The sequence below is a fragment of the Chelonia mydas genome, chromosome 9 (genome assembly GCF_015237465.2).
Source record: "Chelonia mydas isolate rCheMyd1 chromosome 9, rCheMyd1.pri.v2, whole genome shotgun sequence".
In the NCBI taxonomy this organism is placed as follows: Eukaryota; Metazoa; Chordata; order Testudines; family Cheloniidae; genus Chelonia; species Chelonia mydas.
Genome location: NC_057855.1, coordinates 9,410,148 through 9,421,594, shown reverse-complemented (window position 1 = coordinate 9,421,594; position 11,447 = coordinate 9,410,148). Strand labels below are relative to the sequence as shown.

Below are 11,447 nucleotides of genomic sequence, written 5' to 3'. Positions count from 1 at the left end.
TCAGCGCTCTGGATCAAAGCTGCACAGCCAGAGGACACCTGTGGTTACCAGTCAGAGGGTGACTTGACTGAACCCCTTACTGGTCTGGGTAAACCCCATAATGGAGTTACACTAGGTGTGAGATGAGAAAATTTTGGCTCATACAATCTGGGATGTGCTCTGAAATTTTGGCAAAACATATTCCGGGTTTAGTTTTCTTAATAAATGCTGACAGTTTGTGCATTTTACCTTCCTGTCCTTTTGCAGAGTTACCCCATGCAGTGGGCTCAGGCTGCGTAGATAGCTTGCAAATACACAATTAAAGTCCAAATTATACACTGCAAATACATTGCTTAGGGCCCGTTTATAAATGTGTTGGGGAACCCAGCTACAATATGGGTTTGTTCCATGATCTGGTTACAGTCTTAGCTTACATGAGTCTTAACCATGCTGTTGAACCCTAGGTAAAGCCTTGGACTTCTCTAAGCGTTTAACATGATTCAGGGACACGATTAAGGGAGATCTGTAAAGGAAAAATGGTTTCATATCTTTTGTGGCCAAATATGTGGTGGCCATAACTAAGGCTAAATTCAACATAAGCATGAATTTTTCAGCTGTGTAGATGGGATCTTACGAAGCCCCTCTCATTTAAAATGAATGACAAGCTCATTTTTCTCCTTATATTACACAGAAATACCAACTACACGGAGTGTTTTGTACTACAGTATTTATACTTTTTATAAAGACCAAACAAAGTGTGGTTTTACACAGTTCAGAATGGCCTATTTACAGAAATTCCAGATTCACACACTTGGTGGTTGTGGGTTATAAATTCATACATTCTGTCGTGACTGGGGTGTGGGGGGAAGGGGAGACAGGCAAGTTATCGAGAGAGTTCTGTGCTTTTTCCCTGTCTGATTATCTCTCATCAGTCACAATATACAAATACATCATCATCAACATGGAAAATATGTAAGCATTACGAACCGTACCAATTCTCAGCTGGGCAGCAGAAATCTTAGTAGCAACTTTCCACTCCAGCTGCTGGTAGAACTACACAATCTGGCTGCTTTAAATACTTCCGATCATCTAACAGCAAATCAGAACCAAAGCACTTTTTTTTTTTTTTAAAGGAAGCTCCTGACCTTTCTGCCACCCAAGCCTGTTTGAAATCTCAAAGGCTGGCTACTAAAATGGTTAAGCAAGCGGAACACCAACCACACAAATCTCGATTCCCGCTGGCAAGGGAAGCCACCATTAGAACATCGTTGGGCAACCATGATTTACTATTGTGTGTCAAGACTGTGGGCCCACATCTCTACTCCATAAAACTAGTGGAGGCTGAGGCCTGGTTATTTTTATAGCATAGACTGGGCCTGAGACCTTGAGAGTGGAAGCCAGGGCTTAATTTGTGCTAGGGCTTGCCAGGGCTGAGCACCTCTAGGCTCGGCAGTTCATAGCCCTGCCACCTCTGGGCTTGCCGCATCAGTTATGAATATAAAAAAAAATTGATTGAGCCCCTAATTGCTTGAGCCCTGGCACCTCTTTCCTTTCAAATTAAGCACTGGTTGAAGCCTGTTAGCAACCACCATTTTTAAACATCCTGGCAGCTACCAAACCTTCTCCAAACAGTGTAAACATGTCATGAGACTGTGATTTAGGGCTCATCTACTCAACAAATTGTCGTCAGCTTAAACTTTGACTCCTCATAAAACAAAAGCATTTGAACTTTATTATAAAACCCCAGCAATACAGAACTCAGTCGAAGGTTGATACGACAATGTAAAAACCAGCCATCTCAGGGTACCCAGCTACAACACAGCAATGGCCAAAATGGATAAAATATGGTCTGAGCTTCTAAAGTGGATGGGACAGGACCAAACAAGAAGCCTTGGGCTCTTAGTAGCAAGGGTCACGGACACAGCTAAAACACTGTTGAAGGCTTGCTAGGCAGCAAGAGCATCAAGCATCTAAGCTGTATCTGCGGCCAGCTGCGCCCCCAACCATGACTGAAACCTGAGTGCTGTATCCAGTTCACACAGCCACATGGTAGTGAATGATTCTCTCCCTCTTCAGTATGTTCATGGCATCAGCGTGACCTACAGACCTTGGTCAAACCAGGACAAACTTTGTTTGAAAAAAAGTGTCAGAAATATGCAGAAACTGTTATTAAAAAAAGGTGGTGGGGGGGAAGTAGTTAAAATCCAAACTATAATTTTGCAGCTGTTGTTGCCATGGTGCACTGAAGGAAAAGAAAACCTGTCCCCCCCACTAGCCCCGGGGTGCCCAAGTTGGACCCAAGCAGCACGTTATGCGAGTGCTCCTTGAACATAAAGGGGTGTATGTGTGGGGGGAGACAGCTATCAAATCTGTTGTTGCTTCACTCACTGCCCAAGAGGGCACAGGTGTCCAGCCTGGGTTCAGGGCCAGGGGTCCCCCCACCTTAGGTGCACCTGCTGGCACCCAGCTGCAGGGCTGAGTGAGGGGAGACTGTAAGCTGACACCTTCTGCACATAACAAAATGTCATCACCCCATTTTACAGATGGGGAAACAGAGGCACTGAGGGGTTAAGGGATTTGGCCCAAGTTAACACTGCAAGAGGCAGAGGCAGGAACAAAACCCAAAGGATTCCTGATTTCCCGTCCTCTAAAGATAGACCCCACTGGCTCCCACTCCTGGAAGACGGATATTTTATCAACAACAACAATAATGTCAAATCCTAGCCTTTCCTCTAGAGAGATTCCAAAGTGCAATGTTTGGCCTTTCCACAAGTCAACAATAACTGTACAAATAAATCTTAGGTTTGGCAATTTCATATAAGCCCCCTCCACATGAACATGCAATAAAAACTCTCTCCCCGCACTGTTTGGGGAAAGGTGGGGGTAAGAGAGAAGCACTGTTACCAGACAGTGCATACACTACTGACAATAACAAGGATGTCTCAGTGAAGTTATTCTGTGGGGAAGAAAATGACTTCACTCTGAGAAAATTTCATTGTATTGGGGACTGGAGGGACTTGACTTTGCCTTCAAGTCGCTCACATGACTTCAGTGGACTTCAGCAGGAGCTGTGTGTGTTTGTTCCTCAGGGCAATACTGGGCCTGAATGTCATTTAGTGTAAATGAGATCTATCCCCAGGACAACATGGGCCAAATCCTTATCTCAATGCAGCAGCACTGACTTCAGTAAAAGAGGGAAGGCTCTGTCCCACTGAATCGTGTTTCCTCTAGACAGAAATCAGCAAAATAGAAAGCAGCACAAATCAAAGGAGTTAGGTATTTGGAGGCTGGATGAGAAACTTGGTGTTCTAAGCCAGCATCCATTCTGTTTGGTACCGCAGTCAAACTCATCATTAAACCAATACGCTCTCTAGGGCTCCAATTCAGCAAGGTATAATTAAGCCTGTGCCTTAATTTTATCTTTGCTGGGACTATTCACGTGCTTCAATGCTTTGCTGTATCATGGTAATTGCGCCATCATCCCCCCCTAAAACCTCCACAATACAAAGAAAAACACTTGTGTCCCTGCAATGAAACCATAGTTTAAAGCATTATTCATTCATCGTCGTATTTTGCCCATGGTACAATTCGTAATGAGTGCTTTGCTTTTGGTTTGGCCTTTTCTCCCTTTTCAATGCTATGATAGCCTTTAATTTATACGGGGCATCACTAATCATGGTACAGAAAAGGTCTCATTTAGTCAAAATCAATCACTGATTTTTGAGCTCTCTAGCATAATTTCTTTCAGGCCAGTCTTCTTCTGTTTTCACAGTCCTAGGTCAATATTTACGTTTGCAAAACTTAAGGTACTAGCAGCTTTGTGGGATCTAAAACTCCCATTTTGCATCAAATTGCTGCCATGCAAATGCCATCAGACCTGCTCTGAAAGAGCTAATGATTTCTGTAGGAATTTTACGGATCTCCACGATATCCTTATGCTGCAGAGATTTGATACAGTCCTTAATAAAATGTCCTGGAAAGAAGCATATAACGATAACACTTTATCTACTCCTCAGAGCTTCTAAAGCCCACCTGCCCATTTGCAAATGCCGAAGTATAGTCTGATACCATATGGGGATGAACCGTACCTAGTCCAAAGTCCAGCACACAAAGAAAGTGTACAGCATGCAGTCTACTCAAATGTAGAACGTTAAATGGCATTCAACAGAATTATCAGCACCAAATGTGGAGGGATGTGATCCAAAACCCACAGACTGGGGGAAAGAATTTGTTTATACTGCAAAAAGACCTCAAAATGTCACAATAGTTGCCATATCTTGGTTCCTGCCTCAGTCTGAATCGCCACCTCTTAGTCAAGTCTCCTCCAAAGATCTTGTAAACAGAAGGCCATTCACTGAGAGGAAGCAGTCACACCATCGCTGTGCTAAGCTTCACTGATTCGGGACTTGTATTTCCCCCACCACTACCCTGCAGTTTTCTGTTCCTGTTAATGATCAGTTAGAAATGACTGAACACATCGTTTTCTATCCAGTGGAGTTAAGGGAGGCAGCGGAAGGCACAGCAGCAGAGCCAAATGAACAGAAACAATCCAGGACATTCCCATGGTGGAGCAGTAACTGGTGACCATGTTCTTCTGAAGTAACCCAATGTCCAAGCGATGTCGCCACAAGGTGAGTGCATAGTAACTTTTCACTCTGCTGTCGACCTAATTTAGGCCACATCCTATCCAATGATTCAATAAACAATGCGAGAAGCATTTTTTCTGTTCAATACTGAAGATGATTTTGATGCCGTTTGAATTTTTAATGCTCCTTCAGTTTTCCAGCTCATGCCTTGGACCTAGCAGCTTTCCTGTCAATGTGGTTGGAATGAATTCTGAAGCTCAGAGCTTGTGGGAAAGGTGACTTGATCCAGCATCCACCAAAACAAACAAGGAAGAGGAAGGAGTCCTGAGGAAAACCTGTCCTGCAGTTCAACTCCCAGCCCTCTGTTCTGCCATTAAGCTTCTGGCCAGCTCACTTTCCTTCATTTCAGTGTCTGCCAGGGCCATGCTGCATGTATCATTGTACACTTCTGAAAAACAAACACACACAGGTTGTCACTACAGGGATATCTCAAGGACTTGTAAGCTACAATATGGAGGTTTGCTATTAATAACCCAGAGTACACAGCAGTAAAATAAAATTGAAAAAAAACCTAATCTCAACCCTCATGCTTCATGGCACTAGCTGATCATCAGGTAGGGTCAGGAAGGAATTCCCTTGAACAACTGGTTTGGTACATCATGTGTTTTTGGTTTTCTTCTGGAGCATTGGTTATAAGTTAGTGTCAGTGGCAGGACATTGGTCTAGGTGGAACACTGATTCATTAGGTTCCAGCTTTAACTACCATGTGTTTCTCTTAAACTGCAGCAAGAAATTCTTGTTAATTTTCAAAAGTGCTTTCCTAAATCTTAGCAAATTGAAAAACAACAACAAAACCATCATTAGCTCTCACCTTCAGATCTCAAGTAAATGGATCATGACAGGTTCTGCTCTCAGTTACACTTTGTTTCCAATGCAAGATGTAACTGAAGGCAGATTTCAGCCTGATATTTATAAAGAGGGGCCAAAATTGTAATGTTAAACCTGATTTTCAGAGGGTGCTCAGATGCAACTCTCTAAATCCAATCACTGCCCTATGGTTTGGGTTTTGGGTCAGATCCAAAACTGGAAAAGGACTATTTCTAGTTCTGGTTTGACTGAAATCTCACTGGGACAGCCCTTCTTGAAAAACCGTTAGCCCAAGGTGGTGGAAATATTGTGAGAGCACCTGCTCCGCAACAACAGCTCATGAGATTTTGATGTCATCAAATCCAAACCTGAACCATAGCCCTGATCGTGGGTTTGAACCTTGAACTCCAACTGGGACTGAAATGCCACCTCTAGCCCTGCTCCAGTGAGACAGTTAGATTGAAGACATATCGTACTATCATGTGTATGTTTGATCAGGTGCCAAAGTGCCTTTTCATTAAACAAAAACGGAAACTCAAGGAGCTTTTAAAACCCCATTAGAAACTCTTTATTACCTGCATTGTTCTTCCTAAGGATACTGTTACTATCGCCTTCTGCTGGCTGTAACACACTGGAAGGAACCCAATCGCTTTTCTCAGAAGCCAGCTTCTTTACCAACCTGGAAATTCAGAGTGAGCAGTCAATGCATTTCCCCACCTCCCTTCCCACGGGTACAGTTCTTCATGAAATGCACGTTATAGGGGTAACTCCTCAGCTACGGCCAAAGAGCATCAGGGGTGGGAGGTGTAGATTGCTAGGGTGGCGATGTAAAGCTCACCTTAGCACTCCCCCAATTCGGGGGCAGCTGTGCACGGGCCCAGCAGCCTGAGGGTGTGACTGTGCTACAGGGTCTCTGAATCTGCTCACTGCAAAGACACACACTGTGTGGCAATGAAGCTCCAGATCTGGCCAATGTTTTTGAGATGGTGGGACAAATTCAGAGGCGTCTCCAGGAGGTGTCTAAGATGAGGTATCTGACAACTTTGTCTTCCCCTTCAGTCTGAATGTGACACTGACTAAGCCCCCCTTGGCTGTATTTACTCAGACTCACACCTGACTCCCAACATGAAACTTACTCCCACCCCATCACCTACACATCACCCCTGACTTTGGCCCCCTGAGTCTAGCTGTAAGGTAGCCTAACGCAGTCCAAATGAGTGTAACTCCCACATTCAAGGACTAGTCAAAGGAGAGTGTGGCAGGAAAGGGACCTACTAGGACAGGGCAAGACGTCAATTATAGGGGGCCACGCTATGACTTACACCATATCCCAGCCTCTTGGCATGCAAGTTACACCCGTTTAGAATTCCCGACAGTCATTCATCCGTAAGCAGGTAGAAGGAAGTTTTAAGGGCGTCCAAGTCTCAGGGAGCCTAGGGCTCTTTCTACACCGTGCGCTAGGGATGTGATTCCCAGCTTGCGTAGATGGTCTCGCGCGAAGCTCGGCACCCCACGTACGCGCCACGTACGTTCAGGCGGGTTGGTACTCAGGGCAGTAGCCTGTGCCATGGCCACACTGCTATTTTTAGTATCCTCGCTTGATGAGAGCTAAGGCGAGTACGTGTGGTGAGCTGGGGATCACGCCCGTAGCTCGCAGTGCAGAGGCAGCCTAAATGACTGCAAGGGAATCTAACTTATCCCACCTTGCACGTCACCTTTGACCAATGGACTTCCACTGATGTAAGTGAGAGCAGGATGCAGCCACTGGTATATTTTCCTCTGTTCCCAAGGGTGCGCCTCACCCCTGCCAGAGGCCCAACTATTTCCCATCCCCTCTGTTTTCATGTCTCTCTCCACCCAAGCCTCATGTCCAGCCACTACTGGCCAAAGGGGACTAGGTGGGACCGGCCAGGGTCACTGCACTTGAGTCACGCAGCATGACTGCGGAGTGATTGGAGGAGCCTCTCCTGTCACAGTGCGGTGAATCAGAAAAGTTACTAGTAGATTAGTTTATTAAACTGTGGGGGTATTTGTAGTGACCCCTTTGTTGAAGCTGGGCTCTGATCCATAGAATCCAGAGCCAGAGGGGACCATTGCGATCATCCAGTCTGACCTGCAAACACAGGCCAGAGAACTTCCCCCAAGTAATTCCTAGAGCAGATCTTTTAGAAAAACATCAAACCCTGATTTAAAAATGGCGAGTGATGGAGAACCCACCACAACCCTTGGTAAGTTGTTACAGGGATTCATTACCCTTTCACTCTTGAAGCAGGACTAAAACCCCTCTGTTTCGTACTTTGGTGGTTGAATTTAGACTCCACATCTGACACAGTAACTTTTCAAATACATGTTAACTTCATCCTACCCTCAGTACACAGCTGATCCAGAGAGGGGCTGAGCCCAGTGGACAGAAGAAATTCTTGACTTCAAGAGGAGCTGCAAGTGCTAGGCATACAATGGTCCCATTGGTATAAGTGTACAATGGTGCCAATGTATCTCCTTGGTGCAAATGGGTTATGTGCATGTATCACAGAGAGAATATATCCCTTGTACATAATAACCCATCTTTAGGCCAAGTTAGACTCTACCACAGACCGTACAATGTGGGGTTCTCTCTATTTTCTATAGGTTTCCTCCTGCTTTGGGTTTTGTTTCTGCAAATGTTTTCAGATCCTTCTAATTAGTTTTTCCACTTCCTACATGTGGTTACAGCTGTCCTAGCTGCAACTTTCTCTTTTGTACTTACCATTGTCCATTTTCTCCTTCCTGTACAAAATGCACTAAATCTCCATTTTCTGGAGTGAGAGACTCTGGAAAACAGGTTTCATAACTTCCTTCTACCCGTAAAAGATTGGACCCCTAAAACCAATGAAACAATACAGCATATAGTTACCATGAAGGGAGGAAACAAAAGAGAGACTTTCTGGTTAACATACTGAGCTAGGCTTTGCAGAGATTTATTCTTCTGCGAATGTCGTAGCTTTTTCATTCTTTTATTTTTGGTCAGCGCGTGAGGTTAGTGATATTCAGGTATCAGTGCAGGACTCACCTGCCTATTCAAACTCTGCAATTAATAAATCAGCCATCATTCTGACAGTGGGTTTCTGTTTGATTTTACGGAGTCATCAGTTTGGGTGATCCAGATGTGTTTGAATTTACTTATTTTTAAAGGGAATGCGAAGTTCCCAGATGCTACAGAAAGAGGCGCTGTAGAAGAGCCCAAACGAACGAATAAACTTGTACTGCAGTTAAGGGCTTCTTTCTCCATTCCTGTGTTTGCTTCTGCTCTCAGTGACGCTGGTGTATATCACGAGTAAGGCCCATTGACGTCAATGGATCAGTACAAAGATGGTATAAAGTAAAAATGGAATCAGCACCCCTTACCCCTTTATTTATGGGGTTTATTGCAGGGCTGAGATGATTCATAGAATCATAGAAGATTAGGGTTGGAAGATATCTTAGGAGGTCATCTAGTCCCACCCCCTGCTCAAAGCAGGACCAATCCCCAACTAAATCATCCCAGGCAGGGCTTTGTCAAGCTGGGCCTTAAAAACCTCTAAAGATGGAGATTTCACCACCTCCCTAGGGAACCCATTCCAGTGCTTCATCACCCTCCTAATAAAACAGTTTTTTCCTAATATCCAACCTAGACCTCCCCCACTGCAACTTGAGACCATTGCTCCTTGTGCTGTCATCTGGTACCACTGAGAACAGCCTAACTCCATCTTCTTTGGAACCCCCCTTCAGGTAGCTGAAGGCTGCTATCAAAGCCCCCCTCACTCTTCTCTTCTGCAGACTAAATAAGCCCAGTTCCCTCGGCCTCTCCTCATAAATCATGTGCCCCAGTCCCCTGATCATTTTCGTTGCCCTCCGCTGGACTCTCTCTAATTTGTCCACATCCTTTCTGTAGTGGGGGGACCAAAACTGGACGCAATACTCCAGATGTGGCCTCACCAGTGCCACCTATAGGATGAGACTGACAATATCTGAGCTTGGGTGTAATATTAATGACAACATATTGTTCCAGTCATTGGGATGATTTCTCACTTTGGGGAAAAGCAAAATAACGGTTGGTTTTAGACCCTTCTGAGTTTTGGGAACCAAAAAAGGCGTAGGGGTGAGGGGAAGGGACTATGCTATTTCCCCCGTTTCTGTATCTAATGTATTTAAACATAATTTAAATCAGGAGGTTAAAAGTGAGTGAGACTTTCTGTGATTCTGGCTGGCAAAACAACCTAGCGAAGAATTCAGTGCATCCCAAAGCAATGCCTGGGCATGTCAGTATGTTTACAGAGCTCTGGTGCTACCAGTACTGTGAAGTATTAGAAGCGCAAGCTGGATGGGCATTCTGGGCACTGCTAAATCTTATACCTACATACAGTAGCCTAGCCTTAGATCTTACGGTTCTTGAAAACCTAAGATGGTCTCAAACCAACACCAAGAATGTGAGAACTACCCTGAACTTCAGGGAAATCTGCACCCTGTTCCAGTTCTGAACTTTTGCCCCCATCCTAGAACCAAACCAAGCCCCCTAATTAAAACACCCCATAACTTCGGAAATGCATGGATCCAAACGCTGCAGTTTATGCCCATTCCAGGCTAGGCTTACAATGAGATGGGAGTGAAAAGAATTACATTGTTAGGATTGGCCTCTTCCTCCATGTCAGAAGAGTTGGAGAGTTCATCCGTGCTGGATGGGATGGCTTCGAAATCCTCAAAGGTGTCTAGCGAGGGCATCTGCCTGCTGGGCCAACCTTTGCAAAGGAAATGAAACAACAGGATTTAACTACAGGGCATTTGCTCTTAGAGGACTCAAACATTTAAATAGGCAGTTCATAGATTCCCTCCCCCCCTGCCCCTGCTATATTACATATGTATTTCACATTGCTAAATATCTTCAGTTTAAGAATCACAGAATGTAGGAGACAAGGAGCAGAGAATTATGGCAAATGGTGACTTTGCAAAGCCACTGTGGGTCTTTCAGTAGTCTTTCAGGTGGGCTGGGTCTGTTTCAGTTTTCAAGCTTCTAGCTCACCTCCCTGTATGTCTAGTATTTGAGGCCAAAGGCTTTTGAATAACAGTTCACCCAACCCCAGCCTTCAGCTGATCTTATGCCCAAACTGCTTCCAAAAACTGGCACGTATGCCAAAGGCAGAAGTTGTGAGGGAGGGGAAGGAGTTAGAACAACAGGGGGAACAGGTCTTTTGACACAGCACTGATACAAACAGAGTTCAGGAGTCAGGAAGAGAGGGTCTGATTCACATGCCTAATGTGAATAAATCTTTTTGACCGATCAGGGTAGTGGAGATCTGATATCAGACAAAATCAACTGGTTCGTCTTGCTGTTATACATGGCCGTAAATGAACTGTAATGTCATAGGAGAGAGAAATGTGTAACAGCAACAAATCTGCAGCCACCTAGGATTTCACTGCTGTCATCATGGTGCACACAGCCACTTGGAACCTCACAGCTTTGGTGAGGATTGGACTCAGCTCTTCCTGTGCAAGCCCTAATCGTTCAGGTTGTGACGCAGCAGGGAGTGGGGAGTGTTGACCTGGGAATGTTGCAGGGGAGGTTTTCTGGGACTGTCTGCATTGGGGATGGGAGACTTTCCTTGAGGGAAGATACCTGAGCATGTAACATGAGAGCCCAGGAGGGGGGTTGGGGCCAGGTGACACCTTCTGCCTGGGAAACTGGACAAAGGCTGGAGCAGGAACCAGTGGAAGGCAGGTGAGACGGCTGGAGGGGGTTTCAGTTTGGAGCTGGCTGGGGAAACGGAGGGAGCCCCAGGGCTGGGATATAAGCTCCCTTACCCCCCCACCCCCCTGAAGGACTTGACTGAGGGGTCCTGGTTGTACCTACAAGCTCTGGTTGGGACTGTGTTCCTGTCGTCCAATAAACCTTCCGTTTTACTGGCTGGCTGAGCGTCACAGTGAATCGCAGGAAGTGGGGATGTAGGGCCCTGACTCCCCTACACTCCGTGACACAGGTAAAGGAGAATCTCTGTTAGCAAT

General features: G+C 45.3%; 1 protein-coding gene across 2 annotated transcripts in view; it reads right to left on the bottom strand.

Annotated features, from left to right (window-relative positions):
- Nucleotides 1-696: 696 nt before the first annotated feature.
- The window catches only part of MCF2L2 (MCF.2 cell line derived transforming sequence-like 2), a 320,576-nt gene continuing 309,825 nt past the window's right edge, over nucleotides 697-11,447 (bottom strand). For both annotated transcript variants that reach the window (XM_037908688.2, XM_043522397.1), the window contains 4 exons: nucleotides 10,068-10,186; nucleotides 8,179-8,291; nucleotides 6,008-6,111; nucleotides 697-5,013 (listed from right to left, as the gene is read on the bottom strand). In XM_037908688.2, coding sequence (XP_037764616.1) covers nucleotides 4,913-5,013; nucleotides 6,008-6,111; nucleotides 8,179-8,291; nucleotides 10,068-10,186 — 437 coding nt within the window. In that variant the 3' untranslated portion in view covers nucleotides 697-4,912. The remainder of the gene's footprint in view (nucleotides 5,014-6,007; nucleotides 6,112-8,178; nucleotides 8,292-10,067; nucleotides 10,187-11,447) is intronic.